Source organism: Schistocerca piceifrons, chromosome 5 (assembly GCF_021461385.2).
Source record: "Schistocerca piceifrons isolate TAMUIC-IGC-003096 chromosome 5, iqSchPice1.1, whole genome shotgun sequence".
Taxonomy (NCBI): domain Eukaryota; kingdom Metazoa; phylum Arthropoda; class Insecta; order Orthoptera; family Acrididae; genus Schistocerca; species Schistocerca piceifrons.
Genome location: NC_060142.1, coordinates 350,825,211 through 350,852,507, shown reverse-complemented (window position 1 = coordinate 350,852,507; position 27,297 = coordinate 350,825,211). Strand labels below are relative to the sequence as shown.

The 27,297-nt window shown below is 47.4% G+C and overlaps 1 protein-coding gene across 1 annotated transcript in view; it reads left to right on the top strand.

Annotated features, from left to right (window-relative positions):
- Nucleotides 1–27,297, top strand: part of LOC124798982 (zinc finger protein ush) — a 67,657-nt gene that overhangs the window by 15,912 nt on the left and 24,448 nt on the right. Inside the window, exons 3-7 of the mRNA XM_047262518.1 lie at nt 5,954–6,182; nt 14,011–14,169; nt 17,051–17,155; nt 19,046–19,347; nt 19,387–20,016. Coding sequence (XP_047118474.1) covers nt 5,954–6,182; nt 14,011–14,169; nt 17,051–17,155; nt 19,046–19,347; nt 19,387–20,016 — 1,425 coding nt within the window. The remainder of the gene's footprint in view (nt 1–5,953; nt 6,183–14,010; nt 14,170–17,050; nt 17,156–19,045; nt 19,348–19,386; nt 20,017–27,297) is intronic.

Genomic DNA, 27,297 nt, shown 5'->3' with positions numbered 1-27,297 from the left:
GTGTGTGTGTGTGTGTGTGTGTGTCTGTGTGTGTGTGTGTGTGTGTGTCATGTTAGTTTTATTACTTTAGGTTGTGGTGCTGTCCTGTGTACAGAGGAGATGGTAGAAACCGGTTGGTGACTATTTACGGTGCTCTTTTTCGGATTTGAGAGTCTTTTTTGTCGGATCTGAGAGTCTTTTGAAAGCAGATGCACTGCTACAGAACATTGAATAGTGGCGTAGAAGCAGTGCTTATTTTAGCTCTGTCTCGCGGGTCAAACCCAATCCTGGATACACAGATTTAGACTGATAGTTTGCGTATAGCAGTCCTTGGTGGTAATCCTGATCCGCCAACAAACATTTCCGAAGACGTCAACGGAGCTATGCGTCCCGTAATTTGTCTCATGTATCGCACAGCTTTAAGAGTGCGAGCACTATGGTAGCGAATTGGCCTCCGCCCAACGCTACGGAACTCCGAGACTACATACGAGAAGGAACATTTCACACGTGCTACCTGCTGTGTTACGAGGACAGATGAATGACGTTAGAGCTCTTGCGGCATGTACCGACGGACATGGCGCATTGGACTAGCATTTGGTAGGACGACGGTTCACTGCCCCGTCCGGCCATCCAGATTACGTTCTCCGTGATTTTTCTAAATCGCTTAAGGCAAATGCTGGGATCGTTCCTGTGAAATCAGCTCTGGCAGTTACCTGCTGCTATCCTTCCCTAATCCGAGCTTACGTTCTCTCTACAATGATCTCACTGTCGACCGGACGTTAACGTCAAACCTACCTACCTACCTTTCTTCTTGCAGCAAGTGTTCGACGTGAACATGTCTACCTGTGACGCCAACTGTCAAGTTGTTAACTCCCAAGTACACTGTCGAACGAGGTTGTTTCGCTCTGATTCGTGAAAGTGCATAGTTCTGAAATGATCTTAATTCCAAGACATATACTTGGGTTCTGGTGAGTTCAGGTCAGAGAGAAATAAGTTTCGTACTGACCACGTGTCTGGAGCTTGCCCTCTGATAGAAGCTCAGCTCGAAGCTTAGCTTTCGGACGCTGGTGAGAGACGGCCCTGGTGGTGTTGCAGGAGAGGACGAGGAGTGGACGAGCGACGCGGAGGCGGAGCGGCCGTCGCCGCCCCCGTCGCCGCCGCCCGCAGCCGGCGACCAGGCCTCCCCCGCCGCCAGCGGCCCCCGCGAATCTCCGCCCGCCGCCGCCCCCGACGCCTCGCCCGGACAGCCGCCTCCTGAGCCGCCGCCCCCCGCAGTCTCGCACGTAAGTTTTGCATCCGACGCTTACGTCCTATTCAAAACTCTTGCACCCTTAAATCTTGTCAGCTCTAACCTTTCCCCGGCGATACACTGTTCGAATATTATGAGAATTCAGCCGGGTACAATCGTCAAAATGAACAACTATTGGAAATGAACAAACAATAATTTTTTTGTGTCAACAGTGGATAACTGAAAGAAGGAAATAGTTTTAAAAAAAGAAAAAGAAATCTGACACTGAGCGATCGAGAAACTCTTAAGAGGGGAAAGTAGTTGGGCATTTTAAAGATGACACAATACAGAAAACACCCGATGGAAGCGTTAAGAAGTACAGACCAAAGACACAATTCTATCAATGTGAAAGACAACCTCACGCGATTCTTTGCGACGTACACAAAGTGAAGCACCACCCAATAAAGAGCTCTGAAAAAGGTTTTTCACCATCATTGTGGCTTGCTCAGTTTGTGTGTGTGTGTGTGTGTGTGGTTTTTTTTTATATTGGAAACTTCTTTCTCAATAGTCTGTAGACTGCAGGAAATCGGTCTGTACAGCTACCGATAGCGTAACGAGGGTGTTAAAGAAGTCTATCGTTATCTGTCTGTTAAATGTTCATGTTTATGCGCAACTGCGTTAATGAATGGAATCTCACTACAAGGAAAGTAATTTTGGGATTCTGCGACATGCAAACCCCACTGATGTTTCCCAGTGTAGAAAAGGCATCTTCTTCGTCTTACAAGTCATGCTGCAGCTCCTACAACACATATCATTTATCTGTACCGTAAGATGAGTTGAGGTGCGATGAACTACGTTGAGCTTTTGTTTAGGTAATCTTGTAGGCAAACAGTTTTTTTAAACAAAAGAGACCTACACTTATTCCTTTTGCATTATTATTAACGTTTTTCATTGTTATATTAAGACAAGTACGTGTTTTCACCATTTTGCACTTCATCAAAAACAAACTTGTTCGAGCACTTTTATATTCAGTATTCAGCACTATCTTCCGCCCTCAGTATTCTGTCTTAGAACAGTTAATTATCTACTTTTTCACATAATTCGTCCTCACGCGGAACTGTTCACTCACGACCACGTGTAGCACTAGTTAGTCCACTGTTCAGGTCCGCTCCCAACGTTCTCTCTGATCTACTTGCTTTCCGTCCATAGCTGACTTCGCGTCGCTCGCCAGGTGTACATCTTCTCGGCTGGCGTTATTGGCTCCCGCCCCTACGTCATTTGTGATAATTCCACTTATTATAAAATATGGCTTCACATTATTTAACAAAGAATAAATTGTCGTTTAGTAATTTCGTTTTTTGAGTGCTGCTTTCTTCTGATCAAACTGATCTACACGGTGTCCATAATTAAAGTTCTAGTTCGGAATCGCTGTAGAAAGAGAAACACTGCTCAGAATGACGTCAAATCTGAACAGAATATTATCAACACAGAGGGAAACGTCATGGAATAAGAAAAATTAGCAAAAAATTTGCCAATAGATGGCGTTGTGAGAGTCTTAACGTAAATGGGATCGGCTGCAAATGAAAGATAAAACGCAGTACATCGACTATGGTTGAGTTGCAAATTAAACCATCCGTACTGTTCAATGTGCTTGACTGCACAAGTTCGGCAGTCAACAGTTGTGGCGCTGTTAGTTAGGGAAGCACATCCACAACGGCAAGTTCGTACAACATCGGATGGGAAAAATCGGGTTTTAATTGTCCTGAGGCCAAAAACCTCATAAAAAGCTAAATGACAGCAGTTTCTAATTTTCCAGGGGGCAAAACCCGCTTAAGGAAATGACATCGGTTTCTAATTGTCGTGAGACTGGTGCAAGACATTCTGTCCACCGGTTTCTGCCACAAGTTAAAGTCGAGAAACTATGTGTTCGACAACAGTTCAGAGTGTCTTGGGAATCACGTTCAGAGCGCGCTGCACAAAGCGCGCCATCAGTTCAGCTACGTCTTCATTGCAGCACTGAACACTACATTTTTCAGATAACCGCACAGTCAGAAGTCACACTAAATAAGATCAGGTGATCTGGACGGTCAGGCTGCAGGGAAATAACGGCTGATAATTCTAGTATTTCCGAAATGCGTCTTCAGCAGCCGCTGCACTGGCTGTGCAATGTACGGAGGAGCGCTATCTTGCATAAAAATGATGCTACCCGTACATCCCCTCTGTTGAAGAGTTAAAATGCCTCTCATGGCGTTTACCAAGCAACAGAATCCGCAGGACGGCCGTGTGATAAACGATTCCGTAAACCCGCAGCATACAGTCCCTTTCCGCGATTCTGCGTACTGACATGTGCTTGGAGATCGACAGGCGTCAGATGTAATGCTTTCTTCCCTCTGAAGCATTGCACTTCAGAAGAGCCTGTGTTTCTGAATTTTGTAATTATTTTTTCCAAACCCTTAGCAGACATCGCAACAATGCCTCTTTTTCGTACTCCTGAGTGTTCGGAATTTCTGCAGAGATACTAGCGCACAATATGCGTTCTTGCAAAAGAGCTTCACCAGTAGCGCGCGATCCTTCATTGAGAAAGTCAAGATGAACGTCTCGAAAGCAAACTGAGGAACAGCTGTGTGTCGCGCGTCTATTCGTCTGCATATTCTGGTGCTTAGAGTGCCATATGATGGTCAGATTTTCTTTGTTTGTTTCTTCCACGATCTTTCCCCCTGTGTAATAAGATGCTGTTCAAATCTGACGTCATTCTGAATAGTGGTTCTCTTTCTGCAGCGTTTTGAAACTGGAACATTAATTATGGACACCTTGTATACTCAAGCGTTTGAGTTGAGAGTTCATTAACATGTTATTTGACATGTAGAAAGCTTAATTCTGTATCAGTGAATTAAATGGAAGGAAACATCGGAGGTTAGCGCAGATACGGTCACCTTACAACAGAAGTGCATTCTCAGTGCAGTTCAATAGAGCGCACTGTGTCACCAATTGTGAACAAGACAATGCTGCCTGTGTACACTGTTTGCTCTGTCAACATGCCTCGAAGAGCGATTTCAAGTTTAGACTGAGCGTGCAAGAAGGTTATCAGCAAGGTAAGATGTCCGACGAAATGACGTAGACCACAACCACGCCGAATAAAATGTTCTCGGCTTTCCATCCGCGTCAAGTGATTTAAATTGCACGATATGTTAAGTGGTGTGACTGCCATTGGGCTACTGGTGCGCCCTTTTATACGCTAGGTGCCGGCTGTGACCTCTCTGGTGCTGGCGGCATTACCATACATGGGCAAACGTTGACTCTAAATGTAGAAAAATGCAGCTGAGTAGGAAAAACAACCTACAATGTTACAGTATAGCATTAGTAATCTTCTGCTTGACACAGTCTTGTCGATTAGATATCTAGGCGTAACGTTGCCATCGTGAGAGAAAGGAACTACCCTGTTTGAACGTACCCATTACCACACGGTGAATAAAGTTGTCCGATTTGTTGGTGCGTTAACTTGTCTAAGAGCAATGGCGTATCACTCGCCACAATCTAACACGGCGGAAGAACTGTGATCATAAAAAGATACTAACAGACAGCGATCGTTGACGAGTGTCACTTTGTGTCGTTGAGAGTCGGTTTCAACCCCGACCGGAGTTTCTGCTAGTCTGTAAAGGCAGGTTCATCTCATCGAGTTCCCGAGTGATCATTGCGAAGGAAACTGCATGCAGTCGACTTTTGGAGTAGGGAACGTCACAAAAGGCCACCTCTGACATCGACAACAAAGCTATACGTATGCAGTTGGACCACACTACACAGAAATTGGAAAATGGCATACTGGAGCTGTGTAGAAAGGTCCCAGTAGTCCCTATTTTGTATCTTTGCAAACTGTGCAAGCCGACGATTCAGTGTGGAGTCGAAGCCACAATGTGTGCAGGGTGTAGTTCAGCCAAGACTTGGTACTGAGATGTTTTGGGGACGTTCTTCGTACCGTCACTTAGGCTCACTCATTACCACTAACGAAACCACAAATCAGGATATTTATTTTAATACGCTCGGGCATTAAGTGTTGATATTTCTTCTGCATTTAGGATTAGTATGTTGTGAACAGTACCATCTCCTAAGGTGACAATAACTGCATTCACAGCGCTGCGAGCATACATTCCTGGCTCGATAATCGTTTACCCACCCTTTTTAATTGGATTGCCCCTCTGAATAAACCCCATCTTAATCCCACAGGAAATGTCTGGGACTGTTTGCAACACCGTATGAAACGTAGCAACCATCATCTCCGCAATTTGGTAGGTGTACAGACTCTAACCATCAACGTGTAACCGCGCGGGGTAGCCGCGCGGTCTTGGGCGCCTTGTCTCAGTCCGTGAAGCTCCCCCGTCTGAGGTTCGAGTCCTCCCTCGGGCATGAGTGTGTGTGTGTGTGTTATCCATGGTGTAAGTTAGTTTAAGTTAGATTAAGTAGTGTGTAGGCTTAGGAACCGACGGCCTCACCAGTTTGGTCCCATAAGACCTTACCAAAAATTTCCAAATTTCAACGGGTGGCTTCGGCTGGATACTGCAAACGTCAAGAAACTGACAGAGGCTCTTTCTTGCCCAACAGAAGACATTCGCAAGGTTAGAGGCGGCGTTGTACGGAATTATCGTGATGTCACTCGAGAGTGCTTAACTTATCTGGCATGCTTATGCAGAAGGAATACATGGTAGCCGCAGTGGACACGGATCAGTAGGAGTGAAGTGGTGACTGCTGCAGGGATCGGACAGCGGCGGCGAGGACGCGCCCCCGGCGGCCGCCCCCGCCTCCGCCTCCGGGCCGGCCCCCACGGCGCCGCCGTCAGGCAGCGGGCAGGGGCAGGCGCGGCTGCGGCTGAACCCCAGCCTGGCCACGGACCCCGCGCTGCACCGGCCCTCGCCCGCAGAGGTCCAGCTGCTCGCCGCGCTGCCGCCCTCCGCCGCCGCCGCCGCCGCAGCCTACCACAGCGGTAAGGGACACCTCCTCTTCAGCACGGCGAACACTGTCCGTGCCGCGGACACAGTACATAATTGCGGAACCCTTTTGTTCAGTCATACTAAACAATCCAACCTCAACTTAGGTACACCACGTAACTCTACACTACACTGCCTGAAGTTTTGTATATGAACTTTTCAAACATCCATACAAATTATAAAACCGGATATAGGCACGTATGTACGTGTTTATCTGTATACACTGAAGTGACAAAATTCATGGGATAGCAATATGCACATCCAGGAATGGCGGTAGTATCTAATACGCAAGTATAAAAGGGCAGTGCACTGGCGGAGCTCGGGTGATTCATGTGAAGGGGTTTCCGACATGGATATGGCCGCACGATACCAATTTTAACAGCGTTTGAACGCGGAGTGGTACTTGGAGCTAGACGCATGGGACATTACATTTCCAACATGGCTGGGGAATTCAGTATTCCCAGACCCACTGTGTCGAGACCGGGCCGAGAATACCAAATTTCAGGCAGTACTTCTCACCACGGACAACGCCGCAGTGGGCTACGGCCTTCACTTGATGATCGAGAGCAGCGGTGTTTGCGTAGATTTATCCGTGCTAACAGACAAGCTTGAAATAATCGCAGAAATTAATTTGAGAAGTACGACAGACATATTCTTTAGGGCAGCGCGGCGAAATGTGGCGTTAATGGGCTATGGCAGCAGACGACCTACGCGTGTGTTTTTGCTAACACCACGACGTCACCTGCTGCGCCTTTCATGGTCTCGTGATCATGGCTAGGTTAGAGGGACAAATTCAGGCCCTAGAAAAAGAAAACGCAAGACTAAGACAACAAGTAGAAATACAAACAATTGCAGCAGCCAGACATGACCTTGAAGCAACAGACTCGCTCATACATGCGAGACTGGAGGGCCAGATTGATATTCTCAAAGACGAGAATAACAAGCTGTCCGTCCAATTAGAGGAGTTCAGGCTAGAAAATTTTACACTAAAAAGAGACAACCAAGAACTACAGAAAGAACTGGATGAGGCAAAAACAATTAAACCAGAGACAATACTCCCAGCAATACCAACATTCGCCAGTATCACCAAATCCCAACCGAAATCCAAAGAAACACTAAAAATAGAACACGCCAAAGCAAAACAAGCGACAACACTCTTCATCACCTCGACAGAAAATAAGGACCCAAAAACTGTGCGACAAACCCTTACACAGAAACTTGACCCAAAAAAGGACAAGATAAAAATTAAGGCAGTCAAAACTACAGCAACAGCTGTCATAGTTGAGACTGCAACACAGGACGACTGTAAAAAACTGCTCGAGTCAGCAAAGAACATTAACACAATCAAGTGCGAGCCACCACGGAAGAGACGACCGCTAGTGATCATACACCACGTGCCAGACACAATCAGCGACAAAGACTTTCTTGAAAGCCTCTATGAACTGAACCTTAGTGAGGAAGTTGAGAAAGAGGCTTTCCTGAAAGAGACAAAAATCAAATTCCGAACAGGACCAAGAGGGCGGGGATACAATCATCAAGTTATTGAAGTCACGCCGAATCTGCACAAAATTTTGACAAAACGGGATAGAGTCTATATAGATTTCCAGTCTCTAACTGTCAAAAATTTCGCCCAAGTCCCCACCTGCTACAAGTGCTGTGATATTGGACACACCACAAAGCAGTGTAAAGACACCGAAATCACGTGCTCCAATTGCAAAGGGAAGGGCCACATAAGAAATCAGTGCAAACTAGCAGAACAAGACATCTGCATCCCCTGCAGAATCCGAGGCAAATTGTGTGCCAGACGAAGAGGTCTTGATTGTCAAACACATAAATTCCTCCAAGATCGACTGCTACAGAGCTTCGATTATGGAGAATGAAAGCAGCCCAACACTGCCCCAATCAAGAATGCAAAAAACGAACTATAAATCACCATCGACTATTAATCGAAACCACCAAAGAGCTATAAGCTGGCGCAGGCAGATGGGACTGCTTCCCACTCACCCCACACACACAGACGATATCCCATCTCTTCAAGGTATGCACGCATTACATGACAGTTATATAAATACCATGGACTTCATCGACGACATGGTACTTAATGGAGCTATACATTATAACATAGCCAAACAACTTAAAAAACAGATGCAATACTGGGTCAGCTACCAGCAATCACTGCAGGCAAGAATTGACGAGCTGGAATTTGAAGTGCTATACAATCCACACAGCAACACCGATCGAATACAAAACAATAGCACACAAACAAACACGAACACAGACAAGTCTGTAAACCTAAACAAACACACGGAAAACGAACAAATGGACAATACACAGAAATCTCACGCAACACCTGATTATGCCAAAGCTAGCAGCGAAGAAAGAGTAAATGACAACACACCAAAAAGGTATAATACAAAAAGATGTATAGGACATATAAAACCAGTGAATTTTGTATCTGGAGGGATAATTAACCCTGCAGATCATACACAACAACGCATAACACCTCAACAACATAATGAAACACAACAGATGACCGGATGTAACGAGACATATAAGAAAAAGGTAGTAGTCCTTGACACAAACCTACTTACGGGTAATCACGATAGTGACGATGAGTGTACAGATAGTGATAGCAAAAAGAAAGGTGACGACAGTGCAATAGGTAGTGTAAACATAAGAAAAAGTAAAGGTGAAAGAAGAAGAGCCGCAGGTAACAGCTCATCAGCCTCACCACCATTGAAGACGGAACAAGACACCACACCGGTGACATCTGCACTTCGAGATAAATATAGCGGAATCATCCCATATGTAGAAAAAGAGCAGAAGAGAAAAGTCGGCCAAACACCATGGCATGCTGACCACAACAATGTAGAACTAAACTTAAGACTAAGTAGGCTAGAATATAAGGATACTTTCATCACAGCACAAAGACTGCTAACCAGACTACTTCACCCATTAGGCAGCTATGTATGCTTCCCGACCACTGAACAATCTGACAGAATGACTTTAAAGACCGCAAACATACCTACAGACCCAGCAGAGCTAGAAAAATTAGTCATACTAGCGTGTAGTCGGAGGGGGGAAACATATAACCCACACCAAGTGTACAAGGACCAAGTGAGGGCACATGGCAGAACTGACTTTGACTACTCGCAAACAGGACACAAATTCTACCTTCATGTGAAACACCCATGAAAATAATACAACTTAATGCTAATAGAAGCACACTCGTTAGTGCAGAACTGCCGCGAGTAGCTCTGGACTTGCAGGCGGATATTCTTTGCCTGCAAGAACCTTATGTGACAACCCAGGGAAACTTAACTAACCTACCCTGGGACGCTGTCACAATCTCAGACAGACGAAACTACAAGGCTGCCATAGTTGTCCTCAACAAAACTTTAAATATCACTAAGATTACGCAGCTATGTAACAGTCATCTGGCCACAGCAGAAATAACTAAGGGTCGAGACACATGGGTGGTCTCATCACTATACGCACAGTACAGTGACGACATAGAGCCATACCTACATATGATACAAGACATTGCTGAATACTCTAGAAATAAGAACCTAATTATATGTGCAGATATCAACGCTAAATCCACACTATGGCACTCGGACAGAACGGACGACAGAGGACGGAAAGTCAACGACGTCATACAGGAGACACAACTACATATTATAAATGAAGACGGACCTACACCTACGTACAGAGGTCCAGGCGGATCTGCCACCAAAATCGATATTACTCTGGCGAATGACAGAACATTAGGACGACTGCAAAGATGGACCATACACGACTCTCTGACCACAAGTGATCACAACATAATAGAAATAAGTCTCACAACAAACAATTATCGCACCACACACAATACAACACACTTCAACTTTAAAAGAGCGAATTGGGACAGACTACAACAAATTGTTCAAAATGAGAATATATACAACATACAGGGAAGCGTGGACTACAGAGCACACAAACTGACACAAATCATCCAAACAGCACAAGAAACAGCAATACCTACGCACACACACAGCAAACAACGGGAAACACCATGGTCAGACGAATTAACCAGACTCAAACGTGACATGACAAGGAAACGAAAACTATACCAGAGGACATGGATACAAAGAGACAAACTACTGAGACTAGCTGCATATAGGGAAGCCAAAGAACTCTTCAAAAAGACATTATTTCAGACCAGGAAACAACATTGGGAGAACTACTTGACCACACACACACAACAGAATATCTGGGGGGAACAATACAAGATCCTGACAGAAAAAATAAAGACCCCATTGGCATTAAGCACGCTACGGCAGGAAGACGGCACAATGACAGTGGGATGGAGAAACACAGCACAATATCTGCTGAACAAACTCCTCCCGGAAGATGCCACAGACTCAGACACACAGGAACAGATCACACTCAGACAAGAACTTCATGAACAGTATAACACCGACGCCGTCACCTGTCCCTTTGCGCACGAGGAAGTTGCGGTAGCGATAAGAGAGCTAAAGAATAAAAAAGCACCTGGACCCGACAGGATCCATGCAGAAGTGCTTAAGAGGCTAGCACCACAGATCACCGCATACTTAACAGAACTACTAAACGACGCCTTAAGGCTAGGCCGTGTACCGACAGTCTGGAAAACCTCAAATGCAGTCATCATACGAAAATCATCAGACAGAGACCAATCAGATCCGAAATCCTACAGACCAATATGCCTCATAAACACCATGGCAAAAATCCAAGAGAGGCTACTGTGTGACCGCTTGCAGGCTCACAGAACCCTACTTGGAATGAATCCCCACCAGTTTGGATTTCGGAAAGGGAAAAGCATCGATGATGCAATAAACAGAGCTTTAGAAATCACACAAAACACAGATAAAACATACTCTTTGGCAATCATGATAGACATCGCAGGAGCATTTGACAACCTGTGGTGGCCAGCACTGTTTCTGAGGTTACGCCAGATGGAAGTACCCGCAGCCCTATACAACAGTCTTTTAGACTACTGCAGAGACAGAATAGTGGAATGGCGCGTGGGCAACCGGAAGGTAATAAGGAAAATTACCAAGGGATGTCCGCAGGGATCGATCTGTGGACCCATCTTCTGGGACATAATTTTTGAACCTCTCCTGCAACTGCTGGAGGAGGATATGAGGACAGACGGTGCTGTCGCCTATGCAGATGACCTACTGGTGGTCATCTCAGCAAATACAAGAGCCCAGCTAGAGGAGAAGGCGAGTGGCACACTGCAGACAATAACACAATGGTGCAACACAAACAAACTCAAGATAGCGGGCAACAAAACAACATACACACTGCTCAAAGGGCAACTCAGACGCAATCCATCTATTAAAATACAGAACAACAACATAAAGAGAATGACGGTAACCCGCTACTTGGGCGTATACATAGATGAGAAGCTGAACTTCCATGAACATATCAGAATAACAACAAACAAGGCAGAAAAATTACTACATAAACTGGCAAGGATTAATTCAGGACAATACAGACTTCCTCTGTCAGTCACACGAACTTACCACTGCGCACTCTTCGAATCAGTGCTAAGCTTTGCGGCCAGTACATGGGCGCACAGACTCAACCTCGTCACAAACAGAACAGCGGTTAGGCGAGGGCAGAGAAGCGTCCTTCTGCGACTATCGGGAGCCTTCGGCACTACATCAGTTGAAGCACTGTGTGTCGTGCTAGGAATTTTCCCGATAGATATCACAATCAAATATCGGGCCGCTCTGTACTGGTTAAAGATGGGTAGACTAGACCAGGTCAACATATTGACTGGTTCCCCGCTGAACAATAAGCGGGACCTCAAAAAATGGAAAATCGACACATGGCAACAGGAATGGGGCACAAGTGATAAGGGACGGAGAGTCTATACATTTTTTCCGAACATAACGGAAAGATTAAGAATGAAACATGCCGATCCTAGCCGCGGCATGGTGCATTTCTTGACTGGCCACGGACCTTATCCCACGCACTTAAATCGCGTGAGTCTTAGAGACACATCAACGTGTACATGTGGAGGTATGGGAACCCCCGAACACACAATCCTATTCTGCGGGAAATACGGACAGCACAGGAACACACCTGGGATACAACACTTACAGACAGAGGAACACATATACGACGCGATCAGAACACCTGAACTTTGGGACATACTGAACGCACTAACAGACAAAATTTCTGACGAATGCCACAAAGAATACAGGAACAGAAGACCACACAGACAATAAACCTATATGCAGCACCCAGACAGACACCATAGTGTGGAAGAACTAAACTAAGTCTCAATATAAAACAACTGACATGCAATAGACTTACATAAGTAGACCTAAAACTGACAATAGATTAATGTATAAAATTAGACACAAACAGTGTCGGCGCACCGTCGCAATTGCCATCAGCTACCACGGCACTCTAAACCTGTATACAAGTAACCAGACAGAACATAAATAGAGATATCAAACGCCACAACTAGAATAGAATAGAACTTCCTAGGCTAAGGTTAGGGGACTGAGGATCAGAGGCTTGAAGATAAATCCCAAGACGCTCATCCTCAGTCCCCTACGGTGGTGGGACTATCATCTCTTCCTTTCCTATCGTCTTTTCTCCTCTTCAGACTAAACTATTCCTTGTATTTCCTTCTTCCAATTCAAAATTAATTTTTGTAAAATTTTTGTTAAATCGGTTTTGGGAAAGCTGCCAAAGTAAAAAAAAAAAAAAAAAAAAAAAAGCACAGACCCGCCTCCACGTGGCGGGACACGGGCAACGGTGCGACCGGATGCGGGAACTGGTGTGAGTTTCATCAACTACATCAGAGTCCGCACACCGGTCGTAGCGGCCAAGTGGTCAAAATAGACCCACCTTAAGCACTTAGGTGGTGGGTCGTAAAATCAGGGCGGCAAGTGAAAAAAAAAAAAAAAAAAAGTACTTCTCACCACGGACAACGCCGCAGTGGGCTACGGCCTTCACTTGATGATCGAGAGCAGCGGTGTTTGCGTAGATTTATCCGTGCTAACAGACAAGCTTGAAATAATAGCAGAAATTAATTTGAGAAGTACGACAGACATATTCTTTAGGGCAGCGCGGCGAAATGTGGCGTTAATGGGCTATGGCAGCAGACGACCTACGCGTGTGTTTTTGCTAACACCACGACGTCACCTGCTGCGCCTTTCATGGTCTCGTGATCATCTCGGTTGGACCCTAGACCACTGATGGTAGGGTTCGAGTGTGGCGCAGGTCCTGTGAAACCGTGGACCCAAGTTGTCAACAGGGCAATGTGCAAGCTGGTGGTGGCCCCATAATGGTGTTGGATGTCTTTACATGGGGCGGGCAGGGTCTTCTGGATTTCAGCCACTTGGAGACCATTTGCAGCACTTCGTGGGCTGTCCTGACCGGCCCATTCTGCTGTTACTGCTTCTCTGCCGACAAAACAGCACTCCCCATTCTCTTTCATACTGCCGGGGACGCCTTTCGTGACATCTAGTGGGCAATGCCGCATTACAAAGGGGTCTCCGGATCTTTTAATCACACAGTGTATGTAAGGCCTAGAGAACCACAATCGTGCATAATTATTAAATAATTGTTAAAGAGCGTTCAACGCCCGTGTTACGTCTATACGTTGCACCGTTTGGTGCATTGGTTCCACACTCACGGCATTTCTTTTAGCCCGACGGAAGAGTACACCCTGCTGGCTAAGTTATTCACCGAGGACGACGCCTGATGATTTCGTAACTGTAGCGCACAGCATAATACGCGAGCGTAGCAGAGGAGTGACGGAAGCGGCGTGTGTTGCAGCGATAGCGTCGAGCCCGTACTTCTGCCTGCCGCCGCCGCCGCTGCAGGACGCGCCGCCGCCCTCGCCGTCGCCACAGTTGCTGACGTCACGGGCCAAGGTGGACACGGCAGCAGCCGCGGTCGCCTCCGCACACGACGCGCCGCCCGCCCCGCGGCAAGGTGAGCCCAGCTGCCCCGCTGTCCAGGCGCTCTGCTCTGCACGCTAGGCACCCGTCTGCTTGAGTGTTTCATTGCTCACAAGACTGGCCTCAACAAACCCATTCCGGGCGTCAGTTTTGGTTTGCAACGTAAATATGTGATGTGTTGTGCATACAGAGAGACGAAAGGAACGAGAACCAATATTTATTTTCCTAATATGTTGTATTTTGGAATGTAGGTTCTGAGAGACTAATCTGTAGCGTACTCCAAGGTCTATGTAAGGTCAGCAGGTGACAGCTTATTTGCGAGTTGGCGAAGAAAACGCATGTAATCTCGTGAGAATTACTTCAGTTATTGTTCTGGCGCGCATCTTTTGCATGTTGGTTTTCGACGAGTGGTTTCGATCCGCCTTCTATTGGCGCATGAGTCAATGCGTGTGGAATCGGCAGGGTCGCTGTTTCCAAATAATAAAGTAAATAATGTATTAGGGGACATCAGTTTCTGGTTCACAGCTTGCAGACTGTCCATACTAAACACATCCAGCTTTACGATCAGAGTATGAGTCCAGCCCTTGTGATGCTGAACGCTAGTTTATGTTGAATTTTCTCATTCTTTGACAATACTAGTCTGTGGAAACTCAGTTCAGACACAAATCGTATTTTTTTTCCAAAAGTCATCTTTTAAGCCACACGTGATCCACCCTCGCGTATACCATTTCCTTAACAAGCTGAAGATTCTTTTTCAATTATAGTCCATGTGTTCCCTCATGACATTGTTTGTCGTGTACATTGGAAGAAACAGGTGCACAGATTCCGTGTGCATAAGAAAGGTAATGTTTTATCTGCATATGCGTGGTACGACCTTGTTTATATATATTTTGCGTGTGTGTGTGTGTGTGTGTGTGTGTGTGTGTGTGTGTGTGTGTGTGTGTGAGAGAGAGAGAGAGAGAGAGAGAGAGAGAGAGAGATTGTGTGTGTGTGTGTGTGTGTGTGTGTGTGTGTGTGCGCGCGCGCACGTTATCTTTCATTGACATCAGAAGAATACGAACCAGATTTTACTCTGTACTAAGAAAATAAGCTTCCCGCAAATTATTTCTGGTAACTACATTAGAGTTGTTGAGAAAATATCAAACATGTTCAGAACAAAGATGTATTACACGCATCAAAAATTTTAGTGCATCACCTCGGTTCCGAGAGTTCAGGAAACTGTACATAAAATTAGAATAGAGATCAACATAAACACTATTTCCGCCCTTTTTATTGCTCATGAAAACCACACATTGCATGTTGTACCACCATACAGCGAGACCCTCAGAGCTGTTGGTCCAGCCTGCTGTACACACCGGTACCTCTAATACCCAGTGGCACATCTTCTTGCATTGATGCATTCCTGTATTCGTCTTGGCGTACTATCCACAAGTTCATCAAGGCACTGTTGGTCCACACTGTCCCACTCCTCAACGGCGATTCGGCGTAGATCCCTCAGAGTGGTTGGTGGGTCACATCGCCCATAAACAGCCCATTTCAATTTATCCCAGGCATGTTCTATACGGTTCATGTCTGGAGAACACGCTGGCCACTCCAGTCGAGCGATTTCGTTATCCTGAAGGAAGTCATTCACAAGATGTGCATGATGGGGGCGCGAATTGCCGTCCATGAAGACGAATGTCCTGCCAATACACTGCCGTTGTGGTTGCATTATTGGTCGGAGGATGGCATTCTCGTATCGTACAGCTTTTACGGCGCCTCCCATGACCACCAGCGGCGTACGTCGGCCCTACATAATGCCACCCCAAAACAGCAGGGAACCTACACCTTGCTGCACTCGCTGGACAGTGTGTCTAAGGCTTTCAGTCTGACCGGGTTGCGTCCAAACACGTCTCCGACGATTGTCTGCTTGAAGGCATATGCGACACTCATCGGTGAATAGAACGTAATGCCAATCCTGAGTGGTCCATTCGGAATGTTGTTGGGCCCATCTGTACCGCTCTGCATGGTGTCAAGTTTGCAAAGATGTACCTCACCATGGACGTCGGGACCGAAGTTGCGCATCATTCACACTATGCGCACAGTTTGAGTCGTAACACGACGTCCTGTGGCTGCACGAAAAGCGTTATTCAAAATGGTGGCGTTACTGTCAGGGTTCCCCCGAGCCATAATCCGTAGTTAGCGGTCATCCACTTCAGTAGCGGCCCTTTGGCGGCGTGAGCGAGACATGTCATCGACAGATCTTGTCTCTCTGTATTTTCTCCATAACTGAACAACACCGTTTTGGTTCACTCCGAGACGCCTGGACACTTCCCTTCTTGAGAGCCCTTCCTGGCACAAAGTAAAAATACGGACGCGATCGAACCGCAGTATTGACCTACAGACAACACGAGCCATGCACCTCCTTCCTGGTGGAATGAGTGGAACTCATCGGCTGACGGACTCCCTCCGTCTAATAGGCGCTGCTCATGCATAGTTGTTTACGTCTTTGGGCGGGTTAGTGACATCTCTGAACAGTCAGAGGGACTGTGTCTGTGATACAATATCCACAGTCAACGTCTATCTTCAGGAGTTCTGTGAAGCGGGGTGATGCAAAACTTTTTTTGATGTGTGTATATGCCAACGCAAACTCTCAGGAGGAATTCCACTCACGGTAATCTGTCATTATTAGCTCAGTAACGGCATCTACGTGATGTAGCATTTCCGCAAGTTTTCTCCTGTAAATTCGCAAGAAGACTGGGGAAATTGTTGAAACTTTTCGTTTCGCCGACGACGTTAAAAGGCTAACAAAGTGAAAATATTTTGTCAGTGCATAGCATTGTTACGAACGTTCGCTGTTTAAGCAAGGAGCAGGTGAAGATGGTGTCCCTAGACTAGGCAGTGTATGACGCAGCGAATGCGCCTGTTTGTTGCAGTGCCTGTGTTCATGTGCTCCCCGTGTGGCATCCGCTTCAGCTCTTCCAGCACCCTGGAGGCACACCAGACCTACTACTGCTCGCACAGGCTCAAGAATCTCAAAGGTACCGTATCATTTTCTCCTCCACCTCTCAGTTTAACACCGTTATCTAGGTTCAGTTTCAGCGAAATGCTAAAAATACTATATTTATATTGTCTTTTGCTCCTTTAGCAGTTTTGGCGAAAAGCAGCGGACGATCTAATGATTTGAAAATTTTCGCAGAACTTGTTGGTGCTGGAACACAAATGTTTCTCGTGGAACCACATCAGGACTAGACACAGTGTCGGATCTTCTGATCGTAAGCTCATACCGCTCACCTGCACGCACCACCATGGCAAATGGCTACCGAAAATATTTAACATAATAACTGGAATCAGTGTAACAGTCAGAGTACCAAGGTGGTGTTTTCTGATGAACCTCCTTTGAGTGTAGACACCTTTGTGGGTGGGAGCGGAGTAAATGAAAAATATGTCACATTCCGTTATGTTTAGAGCATACTGATTCAAAAATGGCTCCGGGCACTATGGGACTTAACATCTGAGGTCATCAGTCCCCTAGAACTTAGAACTACTTATACCTAACTAACCTAAGGACATCACACACATCCATACCCGAGGCAAGATTCGAACCTGCGACTGTAACAGTCGCGCGGTTACGGACTGAGGCGCCTAGAACCGTTCGGCCACCGCGGACGGCAGAGCATACTGAGATTAACACGAACATAGATTCATAGGCTATATACAAATGATCGTGACCAATGTAAGAACGCCATTACATGTCTTCGTAGCAAGGATGGTCAGAGAGAGTCGGTGCTGTGGCGACGTATTTGAGAGATGTGATAGACGCATGCACTGTACAATGGGCACCAGTTAGAACGGCGGTCATATCTGTGTAATACTCCTCCACGTTACTGATACAGTGAATAATGAAGACATTTGATGACAGGAGTTTCTAGCATAATGATCAATATGACACACGTGATACAGTTTTGCAATATGAGTTTCACAGAGAATACTACCATCTTGGATATTTGGGAGCCCAAAAATAACGTCGGAGGATATAAGAAAGTCGTGAGTAATCTCGTGGAGCATTTCCTAAACGTATGCAGGTCGCTAACTGCGACGTTAATTTATTAATATGTATTTCAGTGTCGTTAGAGATGTCACGTGATCTACTCGTACAGCGTAACGCACAGCCGGCCGGAGTGGCCGAGCGGTTCTAGGCGCTACAGTCTGGAACTGCGCGACCGCTACGGTCGCAGGTTCGAATCCTGCCTCGGGCATGGATGTGTGTAATGTCCTTAGGTTAGTTAGGTTCAAGTAGTTCTGAGTTGTAGAGGACTGATGACCGCAGCAGTTAAGTCCCATAGTGCTCAGAGCCATTTGAACCATAACGCACAGCGCATTAGGTTGCGAGACAGAGAGGTGAACCAGACCTTGATCTAATTCGCGCAGCGGATCAGTGTCTGTGGGCTGGTACACCGGTCAGCGTGAGTGAGGTTTTCAGGTGGTTTGCCGCTCTCGTTTAGGCTAAGGAAGGCCTGACTCTCAAATTTAGTCTCATAGAACACAAACTGTTAAAAACCTATAACACACAAAGTTTACACGATTCATAGATAGATGGCGCGCACGATTTTCCTGCCCTATGTTACGTTCACGACTGTGTTGCAGGAACGGCATCCGGCCGCAAAGTTAAATAGCGAAGAACGTACTGTTTGACAAATCTTGGAAGGCCGCCTAGACGGACTAAATGCTGGACCATAGACGATGAAGAAATGACACGTCTTAGCACTCGATAGTACATAATTACTAACGAATGTTACCAACTTAAAAGTACGGCTCAATATAGAATTCCCCCCCCCCCCCCTCCCAGCTACTGTCAAGCACAGTGTACTTGTATAGGAGTTTTTTGGCGCTGTTCAGTGTGAATGCTAGAGGTGTGGTGCGTCTTGCAGGCCGATCAGACAGTGACAGCGAGGAGGGCCGCGCGGCGCCGAGCGCGTGTGAGGGCGGCGCGCTGCAGGGCGACGAGAGCGTGGCGTCCGACGCCAGCCACGAGGGCGGCGCCGCGCCGCCCCAGGGCCCGGCGGCCAAGGCGGCGCGCACCGGCAAGCAGTACGCCTGCCCGCACTGCTCGTACAGCGCCGACAAGAAGGTCAGCCTCAACCGGCACATGCGCATGCATTCGGCGTCGCCCGCGCCCGCCGCCGCCACCGCCGCCGCCGTCGCCACCGTCAACGGGGAGGTGCAGCCCGGGGTCGCGGGGGCGGACGCCGGCGCGGTGGGCGCGCCGCAGCTGGTGGACCGCTACTGCCAGGACTGCGACATCCGCTTCTCGTCGGTGAAGACGTTCCGCGCGCACAAGATGCACTACTGCAGCACGCGCCACGTCGTCAAGGGCCCCCCGCACCTGGGGCCGGCGGCCAAGGCGGCGGCGCCCGCTCCCGCCACAGCCGCCTCCTCGTCGACGGGCGAGTCCGCCCCCGCGTCGCCGGCGGACGGCGCCTCGCCGCCGCCTGGCCCCGCGCTGCCCGCCTCCCCGGGGGCGGCGTCGCCCGCCGTGGTGCCGGTGGGTGTTCCGGCGCCGGCGCCACCACAGCCCATCCTGGCGCTGCCCACCAACCCCATCCTGCTGGTGCCCTACTCGCTGTTCCAAGGCGCCAGCCTGCTGACGGGCCCGGCGGCGCTGGCCATGGCACACCACGACAGTCCCTGCGTGCTGCTCGCCGACGGCACGCTGCAGCCACTGGCGCAGGGCATCCTCTCGCAGCACCCCCATCCCCACCCCCAGCCGCCCCCGCAGGTTCCGGCCGCCTCTCCCGCCGCGGCGCCCGCGGGCCACGCACCGACGTCACAGCCCACGCACAGGGACGACCCCACCACGGGCGGCGAACCCACCACCTCCACGCCTCCCAGGCATCACCAGGTACCAGCCACAGCTTATATTTTTAATGCTGTAGCCTATTGCGTTAACCACTACCTGCATATACTGTGTGCATTATACACTGCACGAAAGAATTAAAGAGTCACTCGTTTGAAACATCGCCAGTTTCTCCCACTGCGACACCAAAGTGCGATATTTCGGTCGCATGCGCTACAACGTCGCTCTTTAATGGTGCAAAAGCGTGACGCTCTGAAATGATCACCTTGAACTCAGTCACGCTTCAAACAACAAGTCTTCGACAGGTTTCTTTTCTAAAACTGTCTGACTAGCCAATCTTCATATCATTTCGCACTTTTCCTGTCTCTCCATTCTCTCTGTTTCCTCGTATTTATCTTTCCCTCATTATTCTCCTGCTTCTTCAGTCTCTCTTCTTAATTCATTATTTAGTTTCCTGTACCTCTTTCTGCCTTCTTCATTTTCCACATTTTTTCTTTTTCTCCTACCTTCCATCTTCTTCAACATGCTTTCCGGTATCCACTCTTTCCTGATACTTTTGTTTTCTCTAATTCTTAGTACTTCTTTGACAGAGTCCTTGAGTCGTTCTTTCATTTTTATCCATTTGTCATTTACACAGTCTTCAACTCTGCCTCTTTTCCATATACCTATCTTCTAATTCTTACACCTTACCCACCTCCTTAAGTGTCTGCAAGTTTAAACCTCTCCACACATTCTCCTTCTAACCTTATATTCCTCCCACTGTGAGGTTGTGGTATTAAATTAGTCGTTCACATCTCTCATTTCTTATTCCTAATGGAAATTGTCCTACTGTATCTTTGTCTCTTCTTTCGCTCCCAGTTGCATTCCAGAGTCCCACAATAGTAATGCGGGCATTTGTATTTTGTTTCTCGATAAGTCTTTGAACCTTTTCATAATATTCTTCCACCTTCTCATATTTATGGCAACGGCATTGTCGCAGTGGATACACCGGTTCCCGTCAGATCACCGAAGTTCAGCGCTGTCGGGCGTGGCCGCCACTTCGATGGGTGACAATCCGGGCCGCCATCCGTTATTGCCATTTTTCGGGGTGCACTCAGCCTCGTGATGCCAATTGAGGAGCTACTAGACCGAATAGTAGCGGCTCCGGTCAAAGAAAACCATCGTAACGACCGGGAGAGCGGTGTGCTGACCACACGCCCCTCCTATTCGCATCCTCAGCTGAGGATGACACGGCGGTCGGATGGTCCCGATGGGCCACTTGTGGCCTGATTACGGAGTGCTTTTCTTATATTTATGTTGGCTAATTGGCATGTATACTTGTATTAATATACGAAGTTCCCTGCTGTCGTATCATCATCGACCTTCCATCGATACATTGCACCTTCATTATCGTATTTTTTCAATTTTTAACCTATCACTATTCCTGTTCCGCTTTCACTAGTCTCGATTTCCCCTACCTTGTCCCCCCAATCTCAGTTTACACATGCCAAGCGCGTTTAACCTGTTCCTTCTCATCTCCTGTTTTGCATTTTCTAGCTTTCCGGCTTGCAGCAGCTTCGCAGCAGTATGGGGATGTGTTCCAATCCTTAGCTTTCCTTCTGTCACTCTCCTCTTCCTCCTTTCATGTATGTTCCCTCTCATTGTGTTGCTATTTCGAAGATCCACGTGAGGGGAAGCTTTAACTCTGTACTTTGTCACATGGAAAGACGTACCTTTTACCGCCTGCGGAATTGATGTAATAGAATCTCCTTACTTTCCACAAAGGCAGTGGGCTGTTCATCCTAAACTCAGCCGCCCAGTATGAGTCAGGCGCTGTCTGTAGCCGCACCCAGGATACAGTCGCAACTCGATCGTGAGTGACGGTGGCAAAAGGTTACTTGAAATCTAGAAATGTGGAATCATTCGTTCTGAGATACCACTTTGGTAGCACTCGTTACTTCGTGTGAATAAAAATCTTATTGTGTTTCAGAAGAACTTTTTTTTTCTGAAGCTGTGCTTCCCATGTATTAATAGATCGTTTACTTCGAGGTGATTCATAATGCTGGAACACAGTGTAAATTTCGAAATCCTTCTGCAAATCGATGACAGTGATATGTGTCTGGAATTAAGCGGATCACTCCTGCTCCTTTCTTGGGTATTGGTGTGACTTGTGCGACTTTCCAGTCTTTAGGTGCGGATCTTTCATCTAGATTATATGAATGTTTGTAAGTGCTGAGTATGGAGCTATTGTATCAGCATACTCTGACAGGAAAATAATTGGTACATAGTCTGACTCGGGGGACTTCTCTTTATTAAATGATGTAAGCTGCTTCGATACACCGCTTCTCAGTTAATCAAGTTGGCTGCTGCTTCTGATTTGAGGAAGAAATTTCAGAAAACCGTGTTTAGCATCCCTGTCTCAGTGGCACTGTCATCGGCAACATTACCTTTGCTATCACGTGATGAAGGTATTGATTGTGTCTTGTTGCTGGTGCACATTACATGCGACCATAATCTCTTCGAATTTTCTGTCAGATTTCGAGACAAGTGTTTTTTTGCGGAAACTGTTAAAAGCATGTCATATTGAAGTCCATGCTAAGCTTAGAGTTTCAGTAAAACTGTTATTCGTTCAATGCTGTCCTCTCGACGTTGAGTAGGAACTTGAAGCTCGAAATTACCAATCTCTCCCCTTTTTTGGGTGCAGGCTTTCGAAGTTGGTATCTGTTTCAATGAAATTCTACATTTACGAGGAGAGTTCAAAAAGTAAGTTACGCATTATTTTGGCAGGTAAAGTAATTTTTAGTGAATGCTGCACTGCACTTCAAACGGACACAGTTACATCACACTGTTTTTCGACAGAGTAACCGAGTCTCTGTAAACAGAGATCGAAACTTTTTACCACTCTGTCAATCCTTCGACGATTGGAATCCCCTCCTCGGTCATGGAGTAATTCGAGAACCGCTGCGTGAACGCCACTCGTTGGAATATCTGCGATTACTGCGAATCAGTTCCTCGACAGCCTGTATTTTGTCGTCTATGGTCCATGTCGATGGCCTTCCTTCCCTACCAGCATCACCCACGTCTGTGCGACCTTGGGCAAATTACTGGCACCATTGCGTGACGGCTGGACGATACGTTGAATTTCGTCCATATGCCGCCACCATTTCACAGTGAATCTGTGTGTAATTTAAATATATGCCCACAAGAGTTCTATTGTCTCCCGTACTTTAGTTTTGGAGTACGGTTCCATTTGCTGCGCCAGTCCACTCCCACACTGTTGCGGCTTCCCCCGTTGGAGGTTCGAATCATCCATCGGGCATGGCTGTGTGTGCGTCCTCATTAGCGTAAGTTAGTTTAAGTTAGGTTAAGTAGTGTGTAAGCTTAGGGACCGATGACATCACCAGTTTGGTCCCATTACACCTTACCACAAATTTACAAAATTTCTTGTTGCGGAGTGGTCTTAGCGTGCGGCGGTATCTGCAACTTACTTTTCGAAGTCCCCTCGCTCATATATAATCAGCAGTGCACGCACGAAGTTAAGTCGTAGCAGTATTACTAAGTTTATATCAAATTCCATTCACGAATGAAAATACTTACCATCCAGTTGCATTCACATATTGAACGAAGGTAAATGTTTTTAGCGTTACAAAGCTAGTGTCCAGACAAAGCATAAACAGAGATGCTGAACTGCGTTTTCAAATATTTCTTTACAAACGAAAAACCGACGCTAGTGCCCCAGTTCAATTGTCGCACCACTGTAAAGATGAATGATATAGATATTAGTTTTAGTAGTCCTAATAACAGGAAAAATCACTAAAACTTAGCACAGCTGCTGGGGACTATTGAATCCCTGTCAAGTTCTATACCGATTTCCCAGCTGAGTTACGCCCTGTTTTAAGCTTAATCTACCGTAGATCCATAGACCAAAAAAGCGTTCCCTCCAACATGAAGAACTGTAGAAGTGGTCCAAAAATCACCGTCCAATATAAAAAAAAATGTTCAAATGTGTGTGAAATCTTATGGGACTTAACTGCGAAGGTCATCAGTCCCAAAGATTACACACTACTTAACCTAAATTATCCTAAGCACAAACACACACACCCATACCCGAGGGAGGACTCGAACCTCCGCCGGGACCAGCCGCACAGTCCATGACTGCAGCGCCTAAGACCGCTCGGCTAGTCCCGCGCGGCCCCTCCAATATCCTTTCCATCCTTTTGGTGTAGAATCTCACAACATAATTACTCTGAACTCAAGAGTTATGAGATATCTGGAACAAGAGTGATCTCCCCCCTGTCATTTAGCACGGATTCCGAAAACATCTGTCACGTGAAACCCAGGTCTCACTTTTCTTATATGACATTCTGAAAGTCATAGATCAAGGCAGTCAGGTAGATGCATTATTTCCGAAAATCTTTTGACTCAGTACCGCACCTACGATGATCATCAAAAGACAATAGTATGGGTTACGAAGCGAAATTTGTGACTGCACTGAGGATTCCTCGGTAGGGACGACGCAGCGTGTTATCTTGTATTGAGAGTCATATACAGGTGTAGAAGTATCTTCGGGTGTGCCACAGGGAAGTGTATTGTGATCCTTGCTGTTCATGTTGTATTTTAGTGATATCACAGACAATACTAATACACTCCTGGAAATGGAAAAAAGAACACATTGACACCGGTGTGTCAGACCCACCATACTTGCTCCGGACACTGCGAGAGGGCTGTACAAGCAATGATCACACGCACGGCACAGCGGACACACCAGGAACCGCGGTGTTGGCCGTCGAATGGCGCTAGCTGCGCAGCATTTGTGCACCGCCGCCGTCAGTGTCAGCCAGTTTGCCGTGGCATACGGAGCTCCATCGCAGTCTTTAACACTGGTAGCATGCCGCGACAGCGTGGACGTGAACCGTATGTGCAGTTGATGGACTTTGAGCGAGGGCGTATAGTGGGCATGCGGGAGGCCGGGTGGACGTACCGCCGAATTGCTCAACACGTGGGGCGTGAGGTCTCCAGAGTACATCGATGTTGTCGCCAGTGGTCGGCGGAAGGTGCACGTGCCCCTCACCCGGGGGCGGACCGCAGCGACGCACGGATGCACGCCAAGACCGTAGGATCCTACGCAGTGCCGTAGGGGACCGCACCGCCACTTCCCAGCAAATTAGGGACACTGTTGCTCCTGGGGTATCGGCGAGGACCATTCGCAACCGTCTCCATGAAGCTGGGCTACGGTCCCGCACACCGTTAGGCCGTCTTCCGCTCACGCCCCAACATCGTGCAGCCCGCCTCCAGTGGTGTCGCGACAGGCGGGAATGGAGGGACGAATGGAGACGTGTCGTCTTCAGCGATGAGAGTCGCTTCTGCCTTGGTGCCAATGATGGTCGTATGCGTGTCTGGCGCCGTGCAGGTGAGCGCCACAATCAGGACTGCATACGACCGAGGCACACAGGGCCAACACCCGGCATCATGGTGTGGGGAGTGATCTCATACACTGGCCGTACACCACTGGTGATCGTCGAGGGGACACTGAATAGTGCACGGTACATCCAAACCGTCATCGAACCCATCGTTCTACCATTCCTAGACCGGCAAGGGAACTTGCTGTTCCAACAGGACAATGCACGTCCGCATGTATCCCGTGCCACCCAACGTGCTCTACAAGGTGTAAGTCAACTACCCTGGCCAGCAAGATCTCCGGATCTGTCCCCCATTGAGCATGTTTGGGACTGGATGAAGCGTCGTCTCACGCGGTCTGCACGTCCAGCACGAACGCTGGTCCAACTGAGGCGCCAGGTGGAAATGGCATGGCAAGCCGTTCCACAGGACTACATCCAGCATCTCTACGATCGTCTCCATGGGAGAATAGCAGCCTGCATTGCTGCGAAAGGTGGATATACACTGTACTAGTGCCGACATTGTGCATGCTCTGTTGCCTGTGTCTATGTGCCTGTGGTTCTGTCAGTGTGATCATGTGATGTATCTGACCCCAGGAATGTGTCAATAAAGTTTCCCCTTCCTGGGACAATGAATTCACGGTGTTCTTATTTCAATTTCCAGGAGTGTAGTTTAGACTTTTTGCTGATGGTGCAGTTATCTACAAAGTGTTTCAAGGTCTGCAACTAATGTCTAGGGGTGACAGGGTTTGTTAGGGATAAAATTTTCGTTGAAGCTTTCGGGCGATGTTGGACTAGGCGTCCTTTATGACTGAGGATGGCCCAGAGAGGCGGCTGGGAGTAGGCACTCTGCGACGTACGTATACAATGTGTGTTGCCTATCATCCAGTCACCTGCTTCGCGTGAAACAGTGTAGGCCGAACAAAATTGAAGTTCCTGATTCGCGTCTGTGGTATCTTTCTCCCTTTGGAGACGCTCATTCCCATGGTTTTATTGCTGAGAATCACTGTACTAATTTACTGGAATAGGTAGCATGTAAGACCACCACACCCGGTTAGTAGGTGCCTGCTTGTTCCGTGAACTCTCGTCGTCGCAGGGCCGGCGGATCCAATAAAAAGATGCCTAGCATTGCCGGTAATCCCACTTATCCAGTATTTGCTACTGCACGCGATGTCGGTCCCTTAGCCTCCGTCCACCTTTCATCCAATCATCAGACAGAATAGCAAGACGCCACTGTCAGTTTGACAATTGACGATCAGTAGCACTTACACATCTGCAAACGCATACCGCAAGTTGTGACCCCGATGAAGGCTGCTCGTAAAAGCAACCGAAACGTTAGTAATTTTATTTACATCTCAGAACGGTCATGCGCCAATAGATAATTTATTGGAAGTTCAAGAACACCACTGGACCTCAGCCATACGTCGTAGACGATGACTCGGTCAGTAATGGAGATGATAAGTGACTTGGAAGCTACAACCTGGCTGGAACACTAAAATGAAAGTATTCGAGCAGACTTCCACGCTGTGAATGTATCTCATTTTCTGTTTTGGAATCTCGTTCACAGCCGCCACTACACTATGCCTAGGAGTCTTATCAGAGGGGTCTAGGTGCACGGAAAGCCCGTGGGGGCAGATACTCACGGAGGTGCTGTGGTAGCGATTAGTAGAAAAGCGCGCCAGCTGTCTACTACAGGTAACAGGATTATGACTGTCCAAATCACTTGTTAACCACGCTGCAGGAGAACAACTTCGTATTGTTGTAAGGAAAGGTGCATAGTTCTCAAATGCCGCAGGCTCTTCGGAGATGGCGAAGCCTCGTTTGGCACCCAAAGCAACTCCTTTCATGCACCACATCACAACGAAACCTCAACTCTGCTCTCTGCTCGAATGATCCGAGCGCAGCAATTCCGAGAGAATCGGTGTACACTACTATCGAAGTTTGGGTTAGC